The sequence below is a fragment of the Lithobates pipiens genome, unplaced genomic scaffold (genome assembly GCF_037356315.1).
Source record: "Lithobates pipiens isolate NorthernLeopardFrog02 unplaced genomic scaffold, aLitPip1_a1.2 Scaffold_23, whole genome shotgun sequence".
Taxonomy (NCBI): domain Eukaryota; kingdom Metazoa; phylum Chordata; class Amphibia; order Anura; family Ranidae; genus Lithobates; species Lithobates pipiens.
In genome coordinates this window covers 281,196,816-281,220,130 of record NW_027507785.1, presented here as the reverse complement: position 1 = coordinate 281,220,130, position 23,315 = coordinate 281,196,816, and the positions used below count along the sequence as shown (strand labels likewise).

Sequence of the window (23,315 nt, the reverse complement as noted above, 5' to 3'; positions counted from 1 at the left end):
GGTCTGGGCAGGAAGTGGTTAAACAATGACGATAAGAATAACTTTATTGATTTTGTTATTGTCACATGTTGTCAGTAGAATGTTTTGTATCGCGCTTCTGCAGTGAGCGGACAATCTCAGCATTTCATCTCTTTACAGCATCCGAGCATCGCCTAGCAACGGCCTGTACCACTGCGAGGTATCCGCGCCACGCCCACCGACTCCGCCCGGGGCTTCTAAAACCGCGCCCACTTTCATCATTGCCCCGCCCACTGTGCTGCTGACGCGCGACGTACGTCCGAGACGCGTGTTGTTATTTCACGACTGCAAGATGGCGTCTATCATGGAGGGTCCGCTGAGTAAATGGACGAACGTGATGAAAGGTTGGCAGTATCGCTGGTTCGTTTTGGACTACAACGCCGGTCTCCTCTCCTATTACACGGTGAGTAGAAGGCGCGGGCGGCAAGGCGGTGGGCACTCTCTTCTCGTTACGAGGTGGGCAAGTAATAGTCGCGGAGTTGTCCGGTTCCAGCCAATCAGAGAAGAGATGTGCTGAGGAAGTAGCCAATTAGGGCACGCCTCCTTTGTGCCTAGGCCAATGAGCGTGAGGGCGGGTGTTAGCCAACGTGTTCTGTGTCCTGCTGGCCGCACCCATAAATTGGAGACACGCCCAGCTGTGGCAGTGCTGAGCCTGGGGTATAGAGAGCGGTCAGGTGACTGGACTGCCGGGTGGGCGGAGCCGAGTGTGTGTCCGAGGACAGGGGGCACTGGTGGGCGTGTCTTAGTATGGACAGACCTTTGGCTAAATGTACATGGTGTACTTTCCATTAAAAGTTCTGTAAACCAGTGAAGTGTGTACACTGACCTCATTGTAACCTCCACTCTCTCCAGGTACAAATCATCCATTGTCCTTTGCAGGGTAACCACTGGAGGGAATATATTAAAACTGGAGCAGCCAATTCGATTCTATCTTGCAGCTTCTTCAGTTGAGCTTTAAAAATGAAAGATAGAAGCTGATTGGTTGATGTGTGCAGCTGCTCCAGCCTTAGTAAATTCCCCTCTTTGGGCTTTTGCCCCCCTCTTTCTCTCTCTCTCTCTTTTTTTTTTTTTTTTTTTTTTAATAGCCTTAGGCTAAGTTCAGATGTGTGATTGGAGGGTGCTTTACATCACAGCCGCGGTGAAACGTATCCAACACTCAAGTGAATGGGAAAGCGCTGTAAACGTCCTGCAATTGGCTGCAAAGCACTTTTTGGCAAAATTGGTGTAAGAACAGGCAGTGAGGAGTTGTCGCATTCCCTCTTCTCAGTTGCCTCTGAAAAACAATCTGAATGCAGATCACTCTTCACAGGACGCATTTCTAAATTTACAGTTTGATTAGATAAAGAGATTACTGTGACAGACCAAACAGGGAGGGGACTAGGGACGAGCCTCCTACCTACCGATTATGACCCACGGAGGAGACCGGGGTTTCGTCTGCTTCTCCTGGTCAGAGGTTGGTAAAGAGTTCAGTTCAGCCTATGATCCCACGGAGAGAGCGGATCATTCTATAATGGTGGACAACAACATAATGAGTACTGGGAGCGAGGCTTGGATTAATTCTCTGAAGTAGACTTCCCTTCTGGAGTCTATGGAAAGGTGTAATAATATTCTTCTACAGGCTCATGGTCAGAGGAAATGTGGCGGCCCTCCTGCAGACCCGGTTGGAGAAGCTCCTCCAATTGGGACAGAAATATTTATCACAAAATTCCTGAAGACATCTATGAAGATAAATAATTCCACTTTTTCATACTATGGGAACATTGAGGTGGCATCCCTGACCTAAGGCTGAGTTCACACTGATGTGAATTGGATGTAGGTTTCTCCGCATCCAATTGGCATGACAGGAGAGTGTGGCCGGCTCTCAATGGAGCCCGTTCCCACCTCTCTGTTGTGGCTGAGGAGCAAATTGCACAAATGTCCTGTGCGTGTCTGGTTTTGTTTCAGGCCCAAATTTAGTCAAAAATTTGGACCAGAAACAGAACAGGGACGCACTGGGCCCCTGCTGTGGGCCGCATGCGATTTAGGTATGAATTCAGTCTAATCAAAGCATTGTCTGGATGGGCACTGACCTAAAGTCATCTAGGCTTGTGTAGGTGACTAGTTGTTAATTAGACGCTCTTGGCTGTTCAAGATGTGCTAATGAGACTACTGTTTAGAGTTTGCATTGTTCAGGGTAATGTGATCAGGTTCTTACCTGATCTTGTGTGTTGTATATTCTGTTTGAATTTACAATAAAGTTAGTTCCAGTTTGCATCCAAAGCGGAGTTCCACCCAAAAGGAGAACTTCCGCTCATTTGTCTCCCCCGGTGCCACATTTTGGCGCTTTCTTTGACAGGTATCCTGTCCCCAGTTCCAAGAGTCTAGGCCTTGACTCATTACTTCAGCAGCTTGGCTCCCTCCTCCTCCCTCCACCGCCGGGCCAGTAGGAGATCGCAGCATTGCCTTGTCCAAGTAGGGACCCGGCGTGAAGTCGTACTGCTACACCGCTGGGTTCCCTTACCCATAATGGGGATGGCAGCACCCAACCACTGATTGAAACATCAGCTGTTGTACCGACATTGCTGGACTCCAAGACAGGTAAGTGTGCTTTTATGAAAAGTCAAGAGCTGCAGTATATGTAGCTGCTGGCTAAGGATGAGCTCAGGCATGTTCGCAAATGGCATGTGCAAAGCCCGCCAGGAAGTCAGCACTGCACAGTGCTAATCAGGCAGCAAGACATTTCCCGATCTCTGCAGCCACGCATCAGGGCAATGTCTCACTGCTTGCGTTTAGCACTCCGCAGTGCCGGCTTCCTGGTGGGCTCTGCACATGCTGTTCACGAACATGCCTGAGTTTATCCTTACTGCTGCCTTTTTAATTTTTGCAGGGGTGGGCGGACCTCCTCTTTAAGCTAGTGTTGTCTAGATCTTGGGTGCAATATTCAGCTATAATTCCTTGTTCCAGACTGGAGGATGCTGTATCTTGACAGAGGCACCCAAGCTGGGTGCTGGAAGGTCAATCACAATTACTTTCTGAATATATTCCTATTGCTTTGTGAATTACTGGTCTCCCGGAATGTTGGTGGCCCCTAGAATCAGTGCCAATGGTATGCATGCATGGCTGTGTCTGGTGGCTCCTTATGTGCATGTGTGGTTATTGTGTCTGTCTTTAACCGTGAAGGGTCCCTCTACTATCTAGCTATATCTAATTTTATATATATATATTTTTTATCCATTTTTAAAAACTCAATTTCCTTTTCAGCCAAGTGCATCCTGAATTTTTGGTTTTCTTCACCTAAATTTTTATTTTGGCATATCACTAGTCTTCAACTGTATGTAGCTGAGGCTTTGCAGGGATACTACTGTGAGTGGTGGTAGGGAGGGGGCACAGGAGATGCTGTGTGTGTGTGTGTTGTTTTTATTATTATTTATTTTTTTTTTATTGGGGGGCTTGATGGTCTGTTTTCTTTTTTTATAGGGTGTTTCCACCCTTCTTACCCAGGGCTCTTTGATTTCCTCCATGTTGTCCAGGTAGTTCTCAACCTCCTGAAAGGTTGCCTATTCCCGATCTAGTGCATATGCACAATTACTTTGAGGCCTGATTCACACCTATGCAGGTTGCAGTTTGCATATTCCAGGTGCATTTTGTGTTTTTTCAATACACATTTTTGATCTATTGAAGTTCCATGGAACCAAAAAACAAAGTCCCTGGGCCCTGTCCATAAAATGCACAGATGTGAACGTGACCCATAGGAAACCATGTTAAATGGACTGTAGTGTGATTGTGCAAAACTGAAAATGCACTAAAAATTGCACAGATGTGTACCAGGCCAAACTGGCAACTTACTCTAGCATGAGTAAGTAAGCATGTACTTGGTGTGAGGTTCTCTTTACCCTACCCCAGTTCATGCCCTTCATTTATGTTTATCTTTTCATTTTTTATTTTTGACTATTCATCTACAACCATTTTATTATAGATTCATCACGTGCTTTGCTCCTGACGAGTGGCTTAAAGGCCACGAAATGCGTAGAGCTATCAAATGCCATGCTCTATCAAATATTATTATTATTATACAGGATTTATATAGCGCCAACAGTTTACGCAGCGCTTTACAACATTGGGGTAGACATTACAATACAATACAATACAATACAATTCAAGACAAGGGGAATCAGAGGGCCCTGCTCGTTAGAGCTTACAATCTAGGATTGAGGGTCAAGTTATACAAAAGGGTAATAGCTGTGGGGGATGAGCTAATGGAGACAATAGTGAAGTTGTTAGATGGAGGCAGGATAGGCTTCTCTGAAGAGGAAAGTTTTCAGGGATCGCTTAAAAGTGGATACATTTGGAGACAGTCTGACAGATTGGGGTAGTGAGTTCCAGAGGATGGGCGAGGCTCGGGAAGTCCTGGAGGCGGATATGGGAGGAGGTGATGAGGGGACTAGAGCAGGAGGTCTTGGGAGGAACGAAGTGGGCGATTAGGTTGGTATTTTGAGACTAGGCTAGTGATGTAGCTGGGGGCAGAGTTGTGGATGGCTTTGTAAGTAAGTGTTAGTATTTTGAATTTAATTTGTTGGGCAAGTGGCAACCAATGGAGGGATTGGCAGAGAGGGGTAGCAGACACTGTGCGGTTCTTAAAGTGTATGAGTCTGGCAGCAGCATTCATGATGGACTGAAGGGGGGATAGTCTATTTAAAGGTGAACCAATGAGGAGAGAGTTGCAGTAGTCAAGGCGAGAGATAACCAGGGAGTGAATCAGGAGCTTTGTGGTTTCATTGGTTAGAAAGGGACGTCGTTTAGAGATGTTGAGGCGGCAAGCTTTGGAAAGTGATTGGATGTGGGGCTGAAAGGAGAGTTCAGAGTCCAGGATAACACCTAGCACCCTGACATGTGGGGATGGATGGATGGTTGTGCCATTACTCTTGACAGAGAAGTCGGGGGAAGAGGCACGTGGGGGAGGAAATATTATAAGTTCGGTTTTGGACAAGTTGAGTTTAACCACTTAAGGACCGCCACATGCCATTGTACGTCATCACAATGGCATGTACAGGCACAAGCACGTACATGTACGTGCTTGCCTTCCAGCGGGTGGGGGGTCCGATCGGACCCCCTCCCGCTGGATGCGGCGGTCCGTTTCGCTGCAGGAGCGATCCGGGATGAGGGGATGGCCGTTGGTTTCTGGCCATCCCCTCTCGATCGCTCCTGGCGAATGAGAAGCTTCCTCCCTCTGTGTATAGTAAACACAGGCAGGGAGGAAGTGATGTCATTCTCCTCGGGGCGGTCTTATTGACCGGACTACGAGGAGAAGTGAAAGTAACTGCAGCGTTCGCAGAGTCAGGCCTGATAACTGCGATCGCTAACAGTTTTTTTTTTTGGTAGCGTTTTTATATTTAAATCCGGAAGGCAGTGCTTGGTTTTCGGGGTCCCGTACATGGCTAGGCTCCCAAAAAGTCCCCCACATGTGGTATTCCCGTACTCGGGAGAAGCAGCAGAATTTATTTTGGGGTGTAATTTGACTTCTGCCCATAGCATTTGTGAGCAATATATCATTTAGTGACAACTTTGTGCAAAAAAAAAAATTTTTTTTAATATTCCCGCAACTTGTGGCAAAATATAAAATATTTCCTGGACTCAACATGCCTCTCGGTAAATAGCTTGGGGTGTCTACTTTCCAAAATGGGGTTTTGTGCTATTTTGGCATTTTATGGCCTTCAAAACTGTGATAGGTAGTGAGGAGTGAAATCAAAAATTTGCACCCTTAGAAATCCTGAAGGCAGTGATTGGATTTCAGGGTGCCGTACGCGGCTAGACTCCCAAAAAGTCCCACATATGTGGTATCCTCGTACTCAGGAGAAGCAGCAGAATATATTTTGGGGTGCAATTCCACATATAACTATGGCATGTGTGAGCAATATATCGTTTAGTGACAACTTTTTGTAAACTTTTTTTTTTTTTTTTGTGTCATTATTCAATCGCTTGGGACAAAAAAAAAATATTCAATGGGCTCAACATGCCCCTCAGCAATTTCCTTGGGGTGTCTACTTTCCAAAATGGGGTCATTTTGGGGGGGTTTGTACTGCCCTGCCATTTTAGCACCTCAAGAAATGAGATGGGCAGTCGTAAATTAAAAGCTGTGTAAATTCCAGAAAATGTACTCTAGTTTGTAGACGCTATAACTTTTGCGCAAACCAATAAATATACGCTTATTGGCATTTTTTTTACTAAAGACATGTGGCTGAATAAATTTTGCCCTAAATGTATGACTAAAATTGAGTTTATTCGATTTTTCTTATAACAAAAAGTAGAAAATATCTTTTCTCAAAATTTTTGGTCTTTTTCCATTTATATCGCAAAAAATAAAAATTGCAGAGGCAATCAAATCCCATCAAAAGAAAGCTCTATTTGTGGGAAGAAAAGGACGCAAATTTCGTTTGGGTACAACATTGCATGACCGCACAATTACCAGTTAAAGCAGTGCAGTGCGAAATTGTAAAAAGACCTCTGGTCCTTAGGCTGAAAATTGGTCTGGGGCTGAAGTGGTTAAGGAAGATATATCTGTTAGTAAGTTGGTGATGCGTGTGGAGACTGAGTGAGTTGAGGGGTGGAGAGATAGATTTGAGTGTCGTCAGCGTAGAAATGATATTGAAAGCGATGAGAGGCTATCAGCTGACCCAGGGAAGAGGTGTAGATTGAAAATAAGAGGTCTAAGTACAGAACCTTGGGCGACTCCGACAGAGAAGGGAAGAGGAGTGGAGGAAGTAGAATTATAAGTGACACTGAAGGTGCGTTGGGATAGATAGGATGATAGCCACTGAAGAGCACAGTCACGGAGACCAAGGGAGTAACGTTTTTTTTGAGGAGAGGGTGGTCAACCGTGTCAAAGGCAGCTGAAAGGTCCAGAAGTAGGAGTACAGAATAGTGTCCGTTGGGTTTTGCAGTTAGTAGGTCATTTGTGAGTTTTAAAAGAGCAGTTTCTGTGGAGTGTTGAGGACGAAAATCTAGATTGAAGGGGATCAAGAAGGTTGTTTTTGATGAGGTAGTCACTCGGTTGTAAACCAGGCGCTCAAGGAGTTTAGAGGAAAATGGGAGCAAGGAGATAGGGCGTAGGTTGTTAGGATTGGTAGGGTCCAAGGATGGCTTTTTAAGTATGGGGGTGACCAGTGCATGTTTTAGAGCATTGGGGAAAATGCCAGAGGTGAGGGAGAGATTGAAGATGTGGGTTAGAGAGTGTAGTATAGAGTCAGATGGCGACCGTAGTGTTTGAGAGGGAATAGGATCCAGGGGGCAGGTGGTTAGGTGGGCATTAGAAAGGAGTTTAGCAACTTCGTCTGTAGTAGCAGTTTTGAATAAGGGGGAGCGTTGAGAGTACCTGTTGTAGTGGGGTCTTAACTGGGGGAGATACCTGTAGAGTGGAGATTTCATCACGGATTGTATCAATCTTGTTTTTGAAGTGATTAGCAATCTCCTGGGCAGTGAGTGAGTCAGTGGGTGGAGGCGGCGGAGGACGGAGTAGAGAGTTGAACGTAGAGAAAAGTTTACGGGGACTGGACGAGAAGGTGTTAATAAAGCCCCGTACACACGAGAGGACTTATGTCCGACAGACTTCCGAAGGAGTTCCGTCGGAGTTCTGCTGGAATTCCGACGGAGTTCTGACAGACTTTTCGGCCGAGCGGACTTGGCCACACACGATCACACTAAACTCCGACGGATTCGAACGTGATGACGTACGACTCGGCTCGAATAAGGAAGTTCATAGCCAGTAGCCAATAGCTGCCCTAGCGTCGGTTTTAGTCCGTCGGAGTAGCATACACACGAGTGGAGTTTTCGAAGGGGACCGGGTCCGGCGGAGTTCCTTCGGGAAAATTTGAAGCATGTTCCATATTCTAAAGTCCTTCGGACTTTGGCGAGTCAAAAGTCCGTTGCAGCCCACACACGATCGGATAGTCTGACGGACTCAGTCCTTCGGACTTTGGATGTTGAAAAGTCCGCTCGTGTGTACGCGGCATTAGAGTTGTAAAGTAGGTTTGCTTGGCAGTGTGGAGGAAAGAGTAGTATTTTTGGAGGGCAGGTTTGTATTGGTTGAAGTCTTTGAGAGACTTGGTCTTGTGCCACAGACGCTCAAGAGCGTGACTACGTTTTTTGAGAATTCTAGTGTCATCTGTTTGCGAGGGTTGTACGGGTCGAGGTCTGATTCTGCGTGTAGTGATTGGAGCGAGCTTGTCCAGGGTGCAGGACAGGGTTTTATTGTAGATGGAAGTGGCTTGGTTGGGGCAGGACAGGGGAGAGATTTTGTCAGAGGTGGTCAGCAGCAGAATAGAGGAGAGAAGAGTTGGAAGTTGCGAAAGTTTCTATGGGTGATGGTTAGGCGATTGGAGGGAAAGGTGTTGGAAGACAGGGAGAGAGAGAAACTAATAAGGTGATGGTCGGAAAGAGGAGAGGATTATTTGAGAAGTTGCATGGAGTGCAAAGGTAGGAGAAATACAAGGTCAAGGGTGTTGCCATCAGAAGGAGTAGAAGCCTGTACCCATTGCTTCAGGTCAAATGAAGAGGTTAGACTAAGAAGTTTAGAAGTAGCAGGAGTGTTTGTATTAGCAGGGATGTTGAAATCACTGAGAAGGATTTTGGGAATTTCTGAAGACAGAAAGTAGGGTAGCCAGGCAGAGAACTCATCAAGGAAAGTTGATAATGGTCCAGGGGGCCGGTAGATCACAGCAATTCTTAGGGAAGTAGGAGAGAATAGACGAATATAATGAGCTTCAAATGATGAGAGTGAAAGAGAGGGAGGGGAGTGAATAACCTGGAAGGTGCATTGGGGGGAATAGGAGGAGTCCCACTCCACCTCCCTTGCGTCCATTAGGCCTAGGGCGAGTGAGTCCAGTGAAGGCCACCCTGGGAGAGGGAAGCAGGAGAAGGAGTATCAGATTCATGAAGCCAGGTTTCAGTGAGAGCAAGTAGATTAAAGGAATTAGTGACAAAGAGGTCATGAACAGCCGTGAGTTTGTTGCAGACAGAGCGAGCGCTCCAGAGGGCGCAGGAGAGGGTGAAGCTGGTTTTGGGAAGAAGAGGAATCGAGACTATATTGCATAGATTGCGACTGCCAGAGGGTGTAGGGTGATGGGTGTGTTGGGTACAGTTAAATAAGGGAGGCCCAGGGTTAGGGGAAATATCTCCAGCGGTTAGCAGAAGTAGAAAAGTAAGGGAGGTAATTTGAGAGTAGGATTTGTATGAGGGGACATGCTTCAGTACCCTGGGGTGTTTGTTAGCAAGTGGGTTTAGAGTTGGAAAGAGGTGATGAGTGCAGTAGTAAGGAGAGGGGAGAAGTGATGGCGATATATACAGATTGTGGGGTGGAGCAGGGGGGGTGAAGAAAAGGGAGTTTGAGGAGAGAGGCTGCAATTGTGAAAAGGAGGAGAAGTAAAGAGTGCATGTTTCAGAAAGGAAGGAGAGATAATTAGGTCACCTGCAGTCTGCTGTGGGGTGCTTTGTGCAAGAGCAGAAGTGCCACTTATTTAAAGAACCCCACTTCTTTGGAAGAACCCCTGTATGTGTTCCCTCGTAAAGAAGGCCTTGTTTTTATACTGTGTTGGTTGAATCTGGCAATTAATCAATCAGGTGGTAATATTGGTCACACATCTAGAAGAGCAAATCTTTTCACATCGCATTCAAATTGAAACAGGACCAAAGGCCAAAATTGTAAAGATAAGACAAGCCATAATTCAGGTAAGACTTAATAGCTAAATAAACATTGAAATCATGTGAGCATGCCTACAGATTGAGATTGATATACCCAGATATATCAATGTACCCAGATCTTCACTCTATTATGCATTATCCCTACAGGCACAAGAGCCTATTGGTCCTGTAGGCATTATCTTGAATATGTTTTTATTATGTCTTGTTTTGGTGAACCTTAGACTTTTATTGTTCTTTTCTTTGTGATATTAATGTTATTGCCTTGCCTTGCTATCACCCTGCTTACCATTGATACCAGCATTCTTTGTATACATAACTGTAATAATTAATACAATTCCTAATTGTTCACCACTATATTCCTTTGCTACCACATGCTTCATGTAAAATCCCAACTCCACTTGGCTTCTCCCCTTTTTAAATTCAATAGGGATGGAAATACCTTACCAGGCCATGGCTTCGTTAAAGTCCAAATCAATCTCCACCACTTTATTACTCTAGCATGCATGAATGGTTTTGGCTTAAAATTCAAGGCTATATATTGACATCAGTCCCTGCCCCAAAGGAGCTGCAATCTAAGGACCAGATCATACATACGCATACTAATGACCTAGGCTTCAGTCATTCTGAATGAATAATTTTTTTTTTTTTTTTTTAATTTATTTCTCTGAAGAACTGCCCAAATGCATCTCGTATACGTGTGTAAGTAACGCTGGCACTGCATACCACATTTTGTCCAGATCCTCCATACACATCTGTATTTTTACATCCAAATGTATGAGCCCTAAAATAGGGCTGGACAAATCCCAGGATCCAGGTAGCCAATGCTCCTTAGAATGACAGCTGGTGACTAACTTTTGTGGTTTTGCCAATGGAACTGGCTGGATAGACTGGGTTCTTAATTGCATATTAGAGGGATATCACTCGGCTATGGGGGAAAAACTGGAGTTAGTACTCACCGTTAACTCCTCCTTTTCCAGTGGTCTTCCAGGACAGCCCCTGAGAGATGGAGTCCCTCCCATCGTTATCGGAAACACATTGCCAACCAGTTCAAAAGGCGGACCTTCAGGTCCCTGGTCAGTTGTTTACCAAGAACCGAAGGATGGAACTGTAAGAAACAACAACATAACCACAACAAACAATATCATTATTGTATTAAGCTTGTGAAAAAAAATAAAATAAAGGGTGGGATTGTGCTGTCCTGGAAGACCACTGGAAAAGGAGTTACCGGAGAGTACTAACTCCAGTTTTCCCCAGTTGTCTTCCAGGACAGCCCCTGAGAGGATCCCCAAGTACTCACCAGATTAGGGTGGGACCACGGCCTGGAGGACTTTCCTCCCAAAAGCCTGATCCTGACTGGACATTAGATCCAGTCGATAATGTTTTGTAAGGGTGGAAAAGCTTGACCACGTGGCTGGTTTACAAATTTGCTCCGGGGTAGCACCAGCCCTTGTGGAATGGGCCCTAACACCCCCAGGAGGGTCCTTGTTCATTGCTCTATAACCCTCTGTAATAGCTAACCTGATCAACCTAGCTATGGTGGCTTTTGAGGCCTTCTGTCGTTTGCGTTGACCTGAAAAAAGGACGAAGAGGGAATCTGAGATTCTAAATGGACTTGTTACCTTAAGGTATTCTAAAATACAACGTTTAACATCCAACAAATGAAAAGTTTCCTCCTTCTTGACGCATTCTGACAGAAGGAAGGACGATGTCCTGCGACCTGTGAAATTTAGATGCTACTTTTGGCAAGAACCCAGGGTCTGTTTTTAGAATCCCTCTTCCAAGAAATGTAGGACCGGTTCTCTTATAGAAAAAGCTTGCATCTCACTAACCCGGCGGGCTGAAGTGATTGCTACCAACAGGACTGTCTTGACCGTGACCAATCTTAGCGAGGACTCTGATATAGGTTCGAAAGGAGATCCCTCGGGATAAGGTGGAGAGGTGGAAACGCGTATGCCAGGCTGAAAGACCATGGAGTTTGTAAAGCATCTACTGCCAAGGGACGATCCCCTGGGCATAGAGAGCAAAAATTTGGGACTTTTGCATTCAACCTGTTTGCAAAAAGATCCACTACTGGCCTTCCCCAGTGAGTTACTATCAGATTGAAAACTTCTGGATGTAGCGACCATTCTTGATTCGAAACTTGTCGACTCAAGAAGTCCGCAGTGCAGTTCATCTCCCCCTTCAAATGAATCCCAGAAATGGATTTTAGATTGGACTCTGCCCACTGAAAAATGTGTCCGGCCACTGATATCAAACGAGGACTTCTGGTACCTCCTTGTTTAGATACGCTACAGCCGTCATATTGTCTGAGCGGACCTGTAGATGATGACCCTGTAGCAAGGTCTGGAAGGCCAACATAGCCCTGAGGATTGCCGCTAACTCCTTCCAATTGGAGGAGAGGAGCCTCTCCTCCGGAGTCCACTGGCCCTGGGCCCAGTCTGAGTTGAGATGAGCTCCCCAACCCCAACTGCTCGCATCTGTGGTCAGAGTAGAGGTGATAGGCAAGACCCAGAGAACCCCCTTGTTTAGGTTCCCTATGTCCTTCCACCACCAGAGGGACTGCTTTTATTCTTCTGGGAATCGATACCTCTTCCTCCAACTCCTTGCCCTTCAAGTGATCTAGCAAGAAACCCTGGAGGTCTCTTTGATGGAACCTGGCCCATTGCACAGCTGGAATGGCTGCTGTCATAAGGCCTAGCACTGACATGATCTCTCTTACTGTGCACTTGGAAGAGGTTTGGAGAAAAGAGATTCTGCACCACAGGTTCAAAATCTTTTCCTCCGGCAGAACTATCGTTTGCTCCACTGAGCTGACTTTGTAGCCTAGGTATAGGATTTCCTGAGTAGGAACTGAGTAGGAACTTTTCCTGATTGATAATCCATCCCAGCTGTCCTAGACTGAGCTGTGTTAACTGTAAGTCCTGAGAGAGCTTTTCTCCGAGTGGGCCGTCAGTAATAAGTCGTCTAGATATGGAATGATCGAGACCGACTGAAGCCTTAACGGAACTAGTGTTTCCCCGAGAACTTTGGTAAAGATTCTTGGGGAGGCTGACAGTCCGAAAGGAAGAGCTCTGCACTGAAAATGATAAATCTTTGCATCTATCTGAATAGCCATGCGAAGAAATTTCTGGCATTCCTTCCTTATAGGTATATGCAGATAGGCGTCCCTTAAATCCAGGGTAGCCATAAATACCCCTTCTTGGAGGAGATTCCTTATCGAATAGATAGACTCCATCCGAAACTTCTTGTACCGGATGGAGAGATTCAGAGGGCGGAGGTTCATAATCAGTGTGAACTTCCCGGACGGCTTTTTTACCACAAATATATGAGAGTAAAAACCGTCCCCCTGCTCCTGAACAGGGACTGGTGTCAACACCTCTTGAGCTACCATTTCCCCTATCAACAAAGGTAAAGCCCTGGCCTTCTCTGAATGGCTCGGGAGCTTTGTTACAAGAAATTTTGAGGGTGGGCAGCTGTGAAACTCTAGCGCATACCCTTTCTTTATTATGTTTAAAACAAACTTGTTTGAGGTTATCTTCTCCCATTGCGGAAGAAAGCTTGATAACCTTCCCCCCCACAGGGAGCCTGACGTCACTGGGGCTTAGGGACCTGACTGGGGCGGCTAAAAAGTAAGCCCCCTTTTCCCTTCCCTTTTTGACCTGTCCAGTGCTTTTTAGGCTTGAACTCCTCCCCTTTGGCGGGTTCCTTAAAGGGACGAAAAAATTTTCTTTGAAAATTTTTCTTTTTGATGGGAAAAGTCTTCTTCCTGTCTGCCGTCCTTTCTAAGGCAGTATCGCATTCAGGGCCAAAGACCAAATCCCCCTGTAAATGGGATACTACACAAGCGAGATTTGGATGCCGTGTCACCACCCCATGTCTTCATCCATACCGCTCCCCTAGCTGCCACTGAAAGTGCGGCTGTTTTAGCCGTAAATTTCACTGAATCAGTGGAGGCATCAGAGATAAAACTCATGGCCTTAAAGAGCATAGGGAAGGTCTTTAATAGCTCAGCCCTAGGAGTGCCTGCTTTTAGATGCTCTTGCAGCTGTGATAGCCAGAACTCCAAATTTCTAGCCACACAAGATGGTCCTCTTTAGGACCACATCTGTCCTTCTATCCATTGGATCCTTTAGGTGACCCATGTCTTCGAAGGCTAAGTCAGATTGTTTAGAGACCTTGAAAAGAGGTGTGTCTAGTTTTAGATTCTTATTCCAGACCGCCTCTGGGCTCTCGTCAAAAGGGAACCTTCTTTTTAAGGAATTGGGAAAGAAGACTTTTTTGTCTGGTTCAGACCACTCCTTAAGAACCAGATCAGAAAGTACCTTATGTATGGGAAAAACCTTCACCTTCCTCTTCCCCAGAGCCTCATACATTAAATCATGCCTGGATAATTGAGTCTTTTTCATCAATTTCCAGCGTATCATAAATGGCGCTCAAAAGCTCCTCTACCTCCTCAAGAGAAAGCTTATACTTTGCGCCTTTGTTAGCTACAGCCTGATCCGAATCAACGCCAGAGGATTCAGGACTAACTAACGCAGGGCTATGCTCCCTGACTATACGGGGCTCCCCTGAACTAGGTGTCGTAAGGCATGGTGAGGAGGAGATTGTGGTTGCCTTAGTGGTGGAAACAGCTTAACGTACGTCCGTAATCAAATCACAAAGGGATTTAAAAGTTGAAGCCATTTCCTCTTTAAAGGAGCCAAGGAGCTTAGCCAGGGGAGAATCTGCCTCTGTTTTAAGAATGCCTGCAATACACTGCTTGCATAAGGCTTTACCAGAACCCGAAGATAACCTATTTCCACAGTCTGGACATTTTTTGCGGCCAGATTTATCTTCCCTTGGGGCTTCCTTAGTCTGAAACAGAAAAGAGGGCATCCTTAGTAATTAGACTTAATATGCTAGGGAACACCTGTGCTGTACCACCACCAGATACAATCACCCGACCTGTAAAGTGAACACCGCCCTGGTGTACTACAAGTCCCAGCCTTAACACTACCACCAACCATCAGTGTAATGACATGCCCAGCAGCCTACCTGGTTTTGACTGGTGCCTGCCTCCACCGGACCGGAGCGTCCTGGGGATTAGCCTCCATGGTCCCCCTTGAGATCCGTTTCCCGCTGCTAGTCCGGTGCAGCTGGACGCTGGCGGGATCGTACAGGCACAGCGTGGGCTTTCCTCTTCCTCCCTGTGCCTTCAGAGACCCGGAACCGGAAGTCTCGGCACACAGGGATGACGCAGTTCCGCCGGAAATGACGCGACGGTGTCACCGACCCCCACCGCTATCAGCGCAGAGAGCAGAGGAGAACACAGGCTGCCGCACTGCTCTCAGGGGGAACTAGCATCACCCTGACGCTGGCCATCTTGGCACTGGAGAGAGGAAGGGAGCGGGTCGGCTCCTACAATGCTGGACAGTACTCGAGTCCTAAAAAATAAAAAACGGACTAGCAGAGAACCTGCCTGACAGGACCCAGTCCCCCAGTGCAGGTTCACCCTCTTCAGGCAGCCCCTGAGAGATGTAGTCCTCCTCCTGGTTCCTGGCAACATGTTCCTCCGACGGAGGAAACACAAATGACTGACCAGGGACCTGACGGTCCGCCTCTTGAACTGATTGGCAATGTGTTTCCGATAACGATGGGAGGGACTCCATCTCTCAGGGGCTGTCCTGGAAGACAACTGGGGGGGAAAAAAAAAGAGCGGCTCAAAATATTTAGGCTTCGTTCACATCTAGGCGTCCTGGGGTGCAGGCAGAATTGGCGTGATTTTGCCCGCGATGACCAATCACCGCAAGTCACGGAATGCGCTTATGATTCCCATCTCTTACAATGGCACTCCTGATCGTGACGTCTCCCTAGGAATTGTGATAAAATTGCGCAAACACAATCCCCTTTCACCCAAAAAAAGTTCCGTAACTTCTCTTGGGCAACCCGCAATTCTGTTTGCGTGATTTTACCGCGATTTGTCGGCTATCAATCACATTGCGATCGGGGTGCCATTGGAAGTAATGGGGATCACAAGTGCGTCCCTCAATTTTGCTGCTATTTGGGAACGCAGTGAATCTGCCTATGGTCCGGAACACCTAGATGTGAACGGAGCCTTAAACACGCACACTAACCCAAAAGTCCAGTGCTTTCTCTACGAACCCATTTCTTCTGAGGACTTTTTACTGCACATTCACAATATTACCGCTTGCAGGGAGACTTGTCCTGTAGCCTCCTGGGATTTGTGACCTGTATCTCAGGAGCCTCCCTAGGTAAGGAAGAGGGAGAGATTTCCACCAAAAATGATATTCGCTTTCTAAACTACCATCCACTCCCAGTTTCAGATCTGTGCAGCATAAAGACTAATCCTTCTATAGAACTAGGAGGGACAGACTCTTTGAGATAACACTGTAAGTGTGCAGAGAACAAGGAGCAGCCTTAAAAATTCTTGTGAAATTTAGGCTTCGTGCACACTGCTGCTGGTAAACGAATGTTTAGGAGCAGTTGTGCGTTTTTTTTTTTTTTTTTTTTTTTTTTTTTAATTTTGTTTGTTTTTTTTCAGACGCCCTGAACTCTCCTGTTATCTTATCAGTACATGTACACAGGGTCGTTTTTATAGATGTTTCTAGGCAGTTGTGTTTAGAAGAATTTTTTTGGAATGCCAAAAAAAAAAGTGTTCAGGAAGGATGTTCGGAGGCATTTGAAACGCCAAATGCCTGTAACAGCTTGTAAACGTGGTAACTCACGTTTTTTTGTTTACAGGCGTTTTTTCGCGAACTACTGTGTTGTTGTGGTGTCTTTGTTTAAAAAAAATAAAAATAAAAAAAACATTTTTAAACATTGGTTACTATCTGTCAAGTTAAATCATTCAGGAGAGGTTGTACAACGTTCCGTGTACATGAAGCCTTGGGCCTCATGCACACTGGTTTCTTATAAACATGGTTGATCCTGACAGGAGGAAATCAATGTTCTAAGCTCACCTATGCTGCATTTTATTTTTATTTTTTTTAAACCAGTTACATAGGTCGTCTCCATTGACAAATTGTTACAATGTTTAGACTTAAAGACAATGGGGGGCTTGAGGCAATGGACCTCGAGACTTTAATGGTGTTAATGAGAAGGTTTAGAAATTTGACAATTTCCAATTTTGGATGAAATGAGAAAAAAATTATTATTACAAACAATTATTTAAAAAAAAAATCTATTTTTTTAATAGACAAGTATAAATTGTTTACAAAAACTCAATACATAAATAATACCACTTTCTCAACATGTTTCGCTCATTTGAGCTTTTTCAGGAGACTTTCGATGTGGCATCCAGTGTACTATAAATAAAATGTTATCAAAAGAAATATTTTATTCGTTAACAAAAAAAAACACATTTATCATACATTCTTATCCAAGAGCATGCATCTCAAATATATCCAAAATCCAAGTGGAAATCCTCAAAGTGCATTAAAAACTGGCGTTTGTTATTGGCTAACCCCTTTTCCACACACCGGGGTCCCTTCAAAAAAAAAATTGCAGAGAAGGACAAAAAATGTATTATCTTTTAGGACAATTTTATTTTTATTTTTTTATTTTTAGAAAAAAAACATCATTACGCATAGGGTGTATATAATTGAAAAAATTTAAATGTATTCTAACATTATTTCATGTGTTTAAAATAATGTTCTACAAAAGAAAAATTACCTGCAGTCATTTAATTTGGTAGACTCAATATAGTTCATCAAGGTTCATCCTTGGTAATAGCGCAGCAAAATTTACTTTAAAGGTAAGGGTGTACATAGTTGGGTAGGATATGTACCGCCCATCAGGGTTAATATAATCTCAGTTTAGGTGAAGTAAGGCCAGATTTAGATGAGCCGTGTATTTAGGATTCTCCAAGTGAGGAAAACACCTATAGAGATGGCCATAAATAAAGGGACGACCATCAGAAAGAGAATTCATGTTTGTATAAAGTATAGCCTAGTCCTTGAATAAAGGCTGCTGGGCAGTGTAATTGAATGATAGAATCCAGCTTACCAAGTATAAGGAACATCGACAAATCAGTGGGAGAGTCACCAGTGCCATCTGATCAGGAAATGGCAGTCAGAGAAATGATGGGGAAAAGCCCCGTATTTGTCTGTAGCGGATGTAGATAAGTGCCATTGCGCATGCACCATTGTTGTAGTGGTGGCGCAGTGAATGATGCAGATGCATGTAATTCTATGGCGGCCATCTTAAGTATTCCTATGCCTACATAGTTGGTAAAAGGGGAAAATCACGCTGTCTGGCATGATCCAGGATGAATATATCCAGCCCAGTTATGACCGAACGAAGCGGAAATAAAGGGCTAACAACAAATAAACAAAAATACCAGTAGGGGTAGGTAGCTCTCTTATTTAAGGAAAAATGAGGTGGGGTACAGTTGGTGCTAACAATTGACCAATCACAAACCCCCTTACAATTTAGTCCTTGGTGCCTTAAAAATGTAGCTGGGGACTACCTACGGGCAAGGAGATTCTTGTATTTCCATTAAATAGGCAGTTTGGTTAGTTAAATACCAGTTCAGGTATTCTTTATACATTGATCCGTGAAAGTGGTGGTAAATCCTTACATATACCCAGTGAAGTGACTGGCCTCAGATGATCCAGAGATTAAACAAATACGGTTTATCTGTAGCCTTCTAAGGCCATTTCTCAACTCCAGAAGATGGTATGGTATTTGATGTAACACACTAGAGAAGAGAGTTGAGTGTAATCTGAGACCTGAGTAGAGTGAAAGAACACCTCCCTCTACACAGTCTCATAGGGAAGCATGCACAGCTGAGGCTGTTTAAGTGACTCATGCAGAAAGCCGAGGGAAGAGAGAGGAGACAAAATTTGTACTAGGTGCTTTTAGATTGAGGAAGTATACACTGTAGGCTGCATTCACACTACTGCATTTTGAATCGCGGGCAAATTTGCCGCGATTTGACAAAGCTGATGTGTGAATGACAAATCATGGAACTCGCATTTGAGATGCTATTCATTTGAATGACACCTCAAATCTCAGTGCCGGTCTGCTGCAATCCACATTACAGTAATCATGTCACCCAAAAAAGTTCTGACACTTCTTTTGGGCGACATGCTTCCTGCGATGGGGATTTCTGCGTTTGCAGCACATTTTGTCCTGAGACAATTGCGTGTGCTGTGATTTGTCCTTCACACATCAGGGCTGGCAGATTTGCAGCAAATCTGCCTACGATTCAAAATGCTGTAGTGTGAATGCAGCCGTAGAGGGGAAATGCTTACAGTGAGCGGGGGAAATTTTTTTTACTCCTCTGCTGATTTTGTACGTTTGCCCACTGGTACAGAAATGATCAGTCTATAATTTTAATGGTAGGTTTATTTTTAACAGTGAGAGACAGAATAACAAAAAAAATCCAGAAAAACGCATCAAAAAAGTTTATAAATCGATTTTGAATTTTAATGAGTGAAATAAGTATTTGACCTCTTTGCAAAACATGACTTTGTGCTTGGTGGCAATCCGAGGTCAGATGTTTTTTTGTAGTTGGCCACCAGCTTTGCACACATCTCGGGAGGTATTTTGTCCCACTCATCTGCGGATCCTCTCCAAGTCCTTAAGGTTTTGAGGCTGACGTTTGGTAACTCGAACCTTCAACTCCCTTCACATATTTTCTATGGGATTAAGGTCTGGAGATTGGCTAGGCCACTCCAGGACTTTAATGTGCTTCTTCTTGAGCCACTCCTCTGTTGCCTTGGCTGTGTGTTTTGGGTCATTTGTCATGCTGGAATCTGACTCATTTTCAATGCCCTGGCTAAGGGAAGGAGGTTCTCACCTAAGATTTGACGGTACATGGCCCCATCCGTAGAAATTGGAAATTCCCCCTTAAAATTGGATTTCAATGGCAGCAACACTACCAAAGTTGTATAAAACCAATGTTTATTAAAGCATGTAAAAAATGATCAATCACAAATGTGGTAATCCATAAACACAGAGCAAAAACCTATGACAAATGCATTACAAACATACAAATAGGCATATAGTAAAGTATATTGTTGCTCTCCAGTATCTGAGAAAAATCTTCAATATCCAATGTCCAATCTTCAATATCAAACCTTCGTCAGGGGTACTTATATAGGAGAATCTACGTTCAACTACTTGTCAATATAGGATAAATAGTGCAATTCTCAAATATACATTTGTTCAAGCAGAGATCAAATTTATCACTGCAGCAGATAGTGTAGTGGGAGGTCTATGGTGCGGCCCCCCCCAGGCCCAAACCAGGTCCCCACAGTAACTGGTCGCAAACAAAGATGTAATGGGCAGGTAACAGGAACCGTATAAATGAGAGTATCATAGCATAGGCCAGGGGGGCCAGATTTGATGAAGTGAACATATGTGAGGGCCAGCCATTTTGCCTGACATTCTTTGAACCATTAAAATTCGGTTGACTTTGGTCGTTCGAGCACTAATGCACTGCCCAACAAGAATTCTCTTGCCCTTGTCGTGCTCGTTCCCGACACACAGACGAATGCTCTGCTCTTTAGGGGTACCGTTAATTCTTAATGGTACCCCACACATTGGAAAACATGGGGGGGCTTTTGGTGCAGTGCAATTTAAAAAAAAAAAGTTTAGGGACTTTTCTCTGCATTTTTGTGGGTAGGGAAGCCCATTGAAATGAATGGGCTGCCCTTCACGCAGCCACAGAGATGTGAACCAAGGGCTTGTTGGAGGGGCAGTAAAACCACATGGTTAAGCTGTTTTTACCACCCCCAACTTCTTCCCTGAAAAGCAATCTGTGTATGGATTGCTCTTCAGAAAAGCAGCAGTCCTGGCTGCTATCACACACAAGCCCTACAAAAGCAGTTCTGATGGTACAAGAATGGGGGGGGGGGTCTGGATTAAAAGTAACGTACATACAGACAACTGCACACAGACGCATGCATATACATACATATATACATAAGCATGCATATACATACATGCACACACATACAGACATGTGCACACACATACAGACACATGGGCGCGCACACGTACATACAGACACATATATACATACATATAGACGCATGCATACACATACATACAGACATACATATAGACACATACATGCGCGCGCACACACATACACACGCATACACACATACATACAGACACATATGTGTGTGCGCGCGCACACACACACATACAGACACATACATGCATGCACATACATGCGCACACACACACACAAATAAAGCCCTTTTAAAACAAATTTAGCTTCTAGCACAGTACTGATCTTTCCAGCTTCCTCATTCAGCCGGGTACTGCACTGTAGGGGGAAGCAGAGCACAGCACACTCCTCTGCACTTTACTTTCACTTTTGAAGCCGACGGAGCTTATCACAGTGCCGAGATCGGGCTCATCTGACAGCCCTGATCCTGCAGCACACCACGTGGGCCATTCAAAACTGGACCGCGGGCCGGACTTTGGACATGCCTGGCATAGGCCAAACAAGGCAGTTTGTGATCCTTAGATGAATGGCATAACAGATGCACAACCTCATCCTGTATTATGTTATCCTGTCCACAAGCCTCATCCATTGTCTCTGATGCCGTGAAGTTGTCTGGTCATGCCCAAAGCATAATGGTTTCCATCTCCCATGTTTGACGGTAGGGATGGTGTTCTTGGGGTCATAAGCAGCTTTCCTCTTCCTCTAAACATGGATAGTTGAGTTGATGCCAAAGAGCTTGATTTTGGTCTCATCTGACCACAACACTTTTGTCCAGTTCACCTCTGAATCGTTCAGATGTTCATTCGAAAAATGTAGACTGGCCTGTACATGTGCTTTCTTGAGCAGGGGGACCTTGCGCTGGATTTCAGTCCTTCACAGCATAGTGTTACCAATTGTTTTCTTGGTAACTATGGTACCAGCTGCCTTGAGATCATTGACAAGATTCTCCCGTGTAGTTCTGGGCTGATTCCTCACCGTTCTCATGATCATTGAAACTCAACGAGGTGAGATCTTGCATGGAGCCCCAGGCCAAGAGAGATGGACAGTTATTGTGTCTCTTCCCTCTTCAAATAATCTCGCCAACTGTTGTCATCCTCTCCTCAAGCTGCTTTGACATGGTCTTGTAGCCCATTCCAGCCTTGTGTAGGTCTACAATCTTGTCTGACATCCTTGGACAGCTCTTTGGTCTTGGCCATGGTGGAGAGATTGGAATCTGATTTGCTTCTGTGGACAGGTGTGTTTATATGGGTAACACACTGAGATTAGGAGCACTCCCTTTTAAGAGATTTGATAGGGGATTAAATTACTTATTTCACTCGTTTTAAAATGCAAATCTTTTTCTAACTTTTTTTTTTTTTTTTTTTTTTTTTTTCTTTGGGATCTTTTTGTTCCTCTGTCTCTCGCTGTTAAAATAAACCTACCATTAAAATTATGGACTGATCATTTCTTTGTCAGTGGGTAAACTTACAAAATCAGCAGGGGATCAAATATTTTTTATTTTATTTTTACCCCCTTACTGTAGTTGATTTTTGATATCAGATGTTTACAGACACTTTTCAGTCGTTGTTTTCCTGTCCCAATACAGTCTACATACTATTGTAGGCAGTGGTTTAATGTTTGGGAGTTACGGTAGAAGGTGTTACAAGCATATCTATTGTGCTGGATTTAAACTGATGAAAGACACTGCTGGGTATTGCAGTCATTTTAGTGTTACATCAGATGAATAGAAGAACAGAGGCTGGAGCATGTTTTCTGGTTCTGCATGAACATTTAATTTGCTAGCAAGTAACTTATTGTGTATTAAGATCTGTGTGACTGTATTTGTTCCAAAAATCATTTCCCTTAAGTGTTCCATGTGATGTGTCATCCCAGCTTTTATCATATGATTGTCATTTTATTGCCAGGAAATCCTCTCACTTGTTTGTGCAGTGCCATTTAAAGGGGACATTTTGTAATAATTGGTGGCTTTACTGGCTTATTATGCAAAAATCCAAGTGTGTGTGTGTGTGTGTGTGTGTGTGTGTGTGTGTGTGTGTGTGTGTGTATATAATTAAGATGGAGACATAAAGGGTATAGGCAGGGACTAATTCCAATGGTCTTTGTACGCTAAAGAGCGCTGCAGCGTTTTTTGTTCTGGTCCAATTAAAAAAAATTCCTGCATGGAAAGTCGTTTTTGTATAGGTTCCAAAAAAAAAAGTGTTGAAGGGCGATTAAAAAAATAAATAAATGAAAATGCAATAAAACACGCACGCAGAAACACTTCTGGAATGCATTTGGACTGTTTATTATTAATTTTTTTTTTTTTTACCACTTAAAGCGGGAGTCCACCGGGACTCCGCGTTTTTTTTATTTTTTTATTTTATTTTTTTTTAAAAGCCAGCAGCTACAAATACTGCAGCTGCTGACTTTTAAAATAGTGACACTTACCTGTCCAGCGCGCCTGCGATGTCTGCACCCGAAGCGGATCTCTAGATCGTCTGTAAGGTGCTGCCGCCGCCATCTTGGGTATGGGAATCAGGAAATGGAGCCTTTCGGCTTCATTTCCCGGTTCCCTACTGCGCATGCGCGAATTGCGCTGCGCAATAATCCCGCTGCCTCTGGGATCTGTGTGTTTCCCAGCAGGCAGCGCGGCACTTGCGGAATGGGGCGGGCACTTGCGGAA

The 23,315-nt window shown here is 44.5% G+C and overlaps 1 protein-coding gene across 2 annotated transcripts in view; it reads left to right on the top strand.

The window, feature by feature from the left end:
• The first annotated feature begins 259 nt into the window (after positions 1 to 259).
• OSBPL9 (oxysterol binding protein like 9) overlaps positions 260 to 23,315 on the top strand; it is a 220,780-nt gene continuing 197,724 nt past the window's right edge. For both annotated transcript variants that reach the window (XM_077450243.1, XM_077450242.1), the window contains exon 1: positions 260 to 421. In XM_077450243.1, the coding sequence (XP_077306369.1) occupies positions 311 to 421 (111 nt within the window). In that variant the 5' untranslated portion in view covers positions 260 to 310. The remainder of the gene's footprint in view (positions 422 to 23,315) is intronic.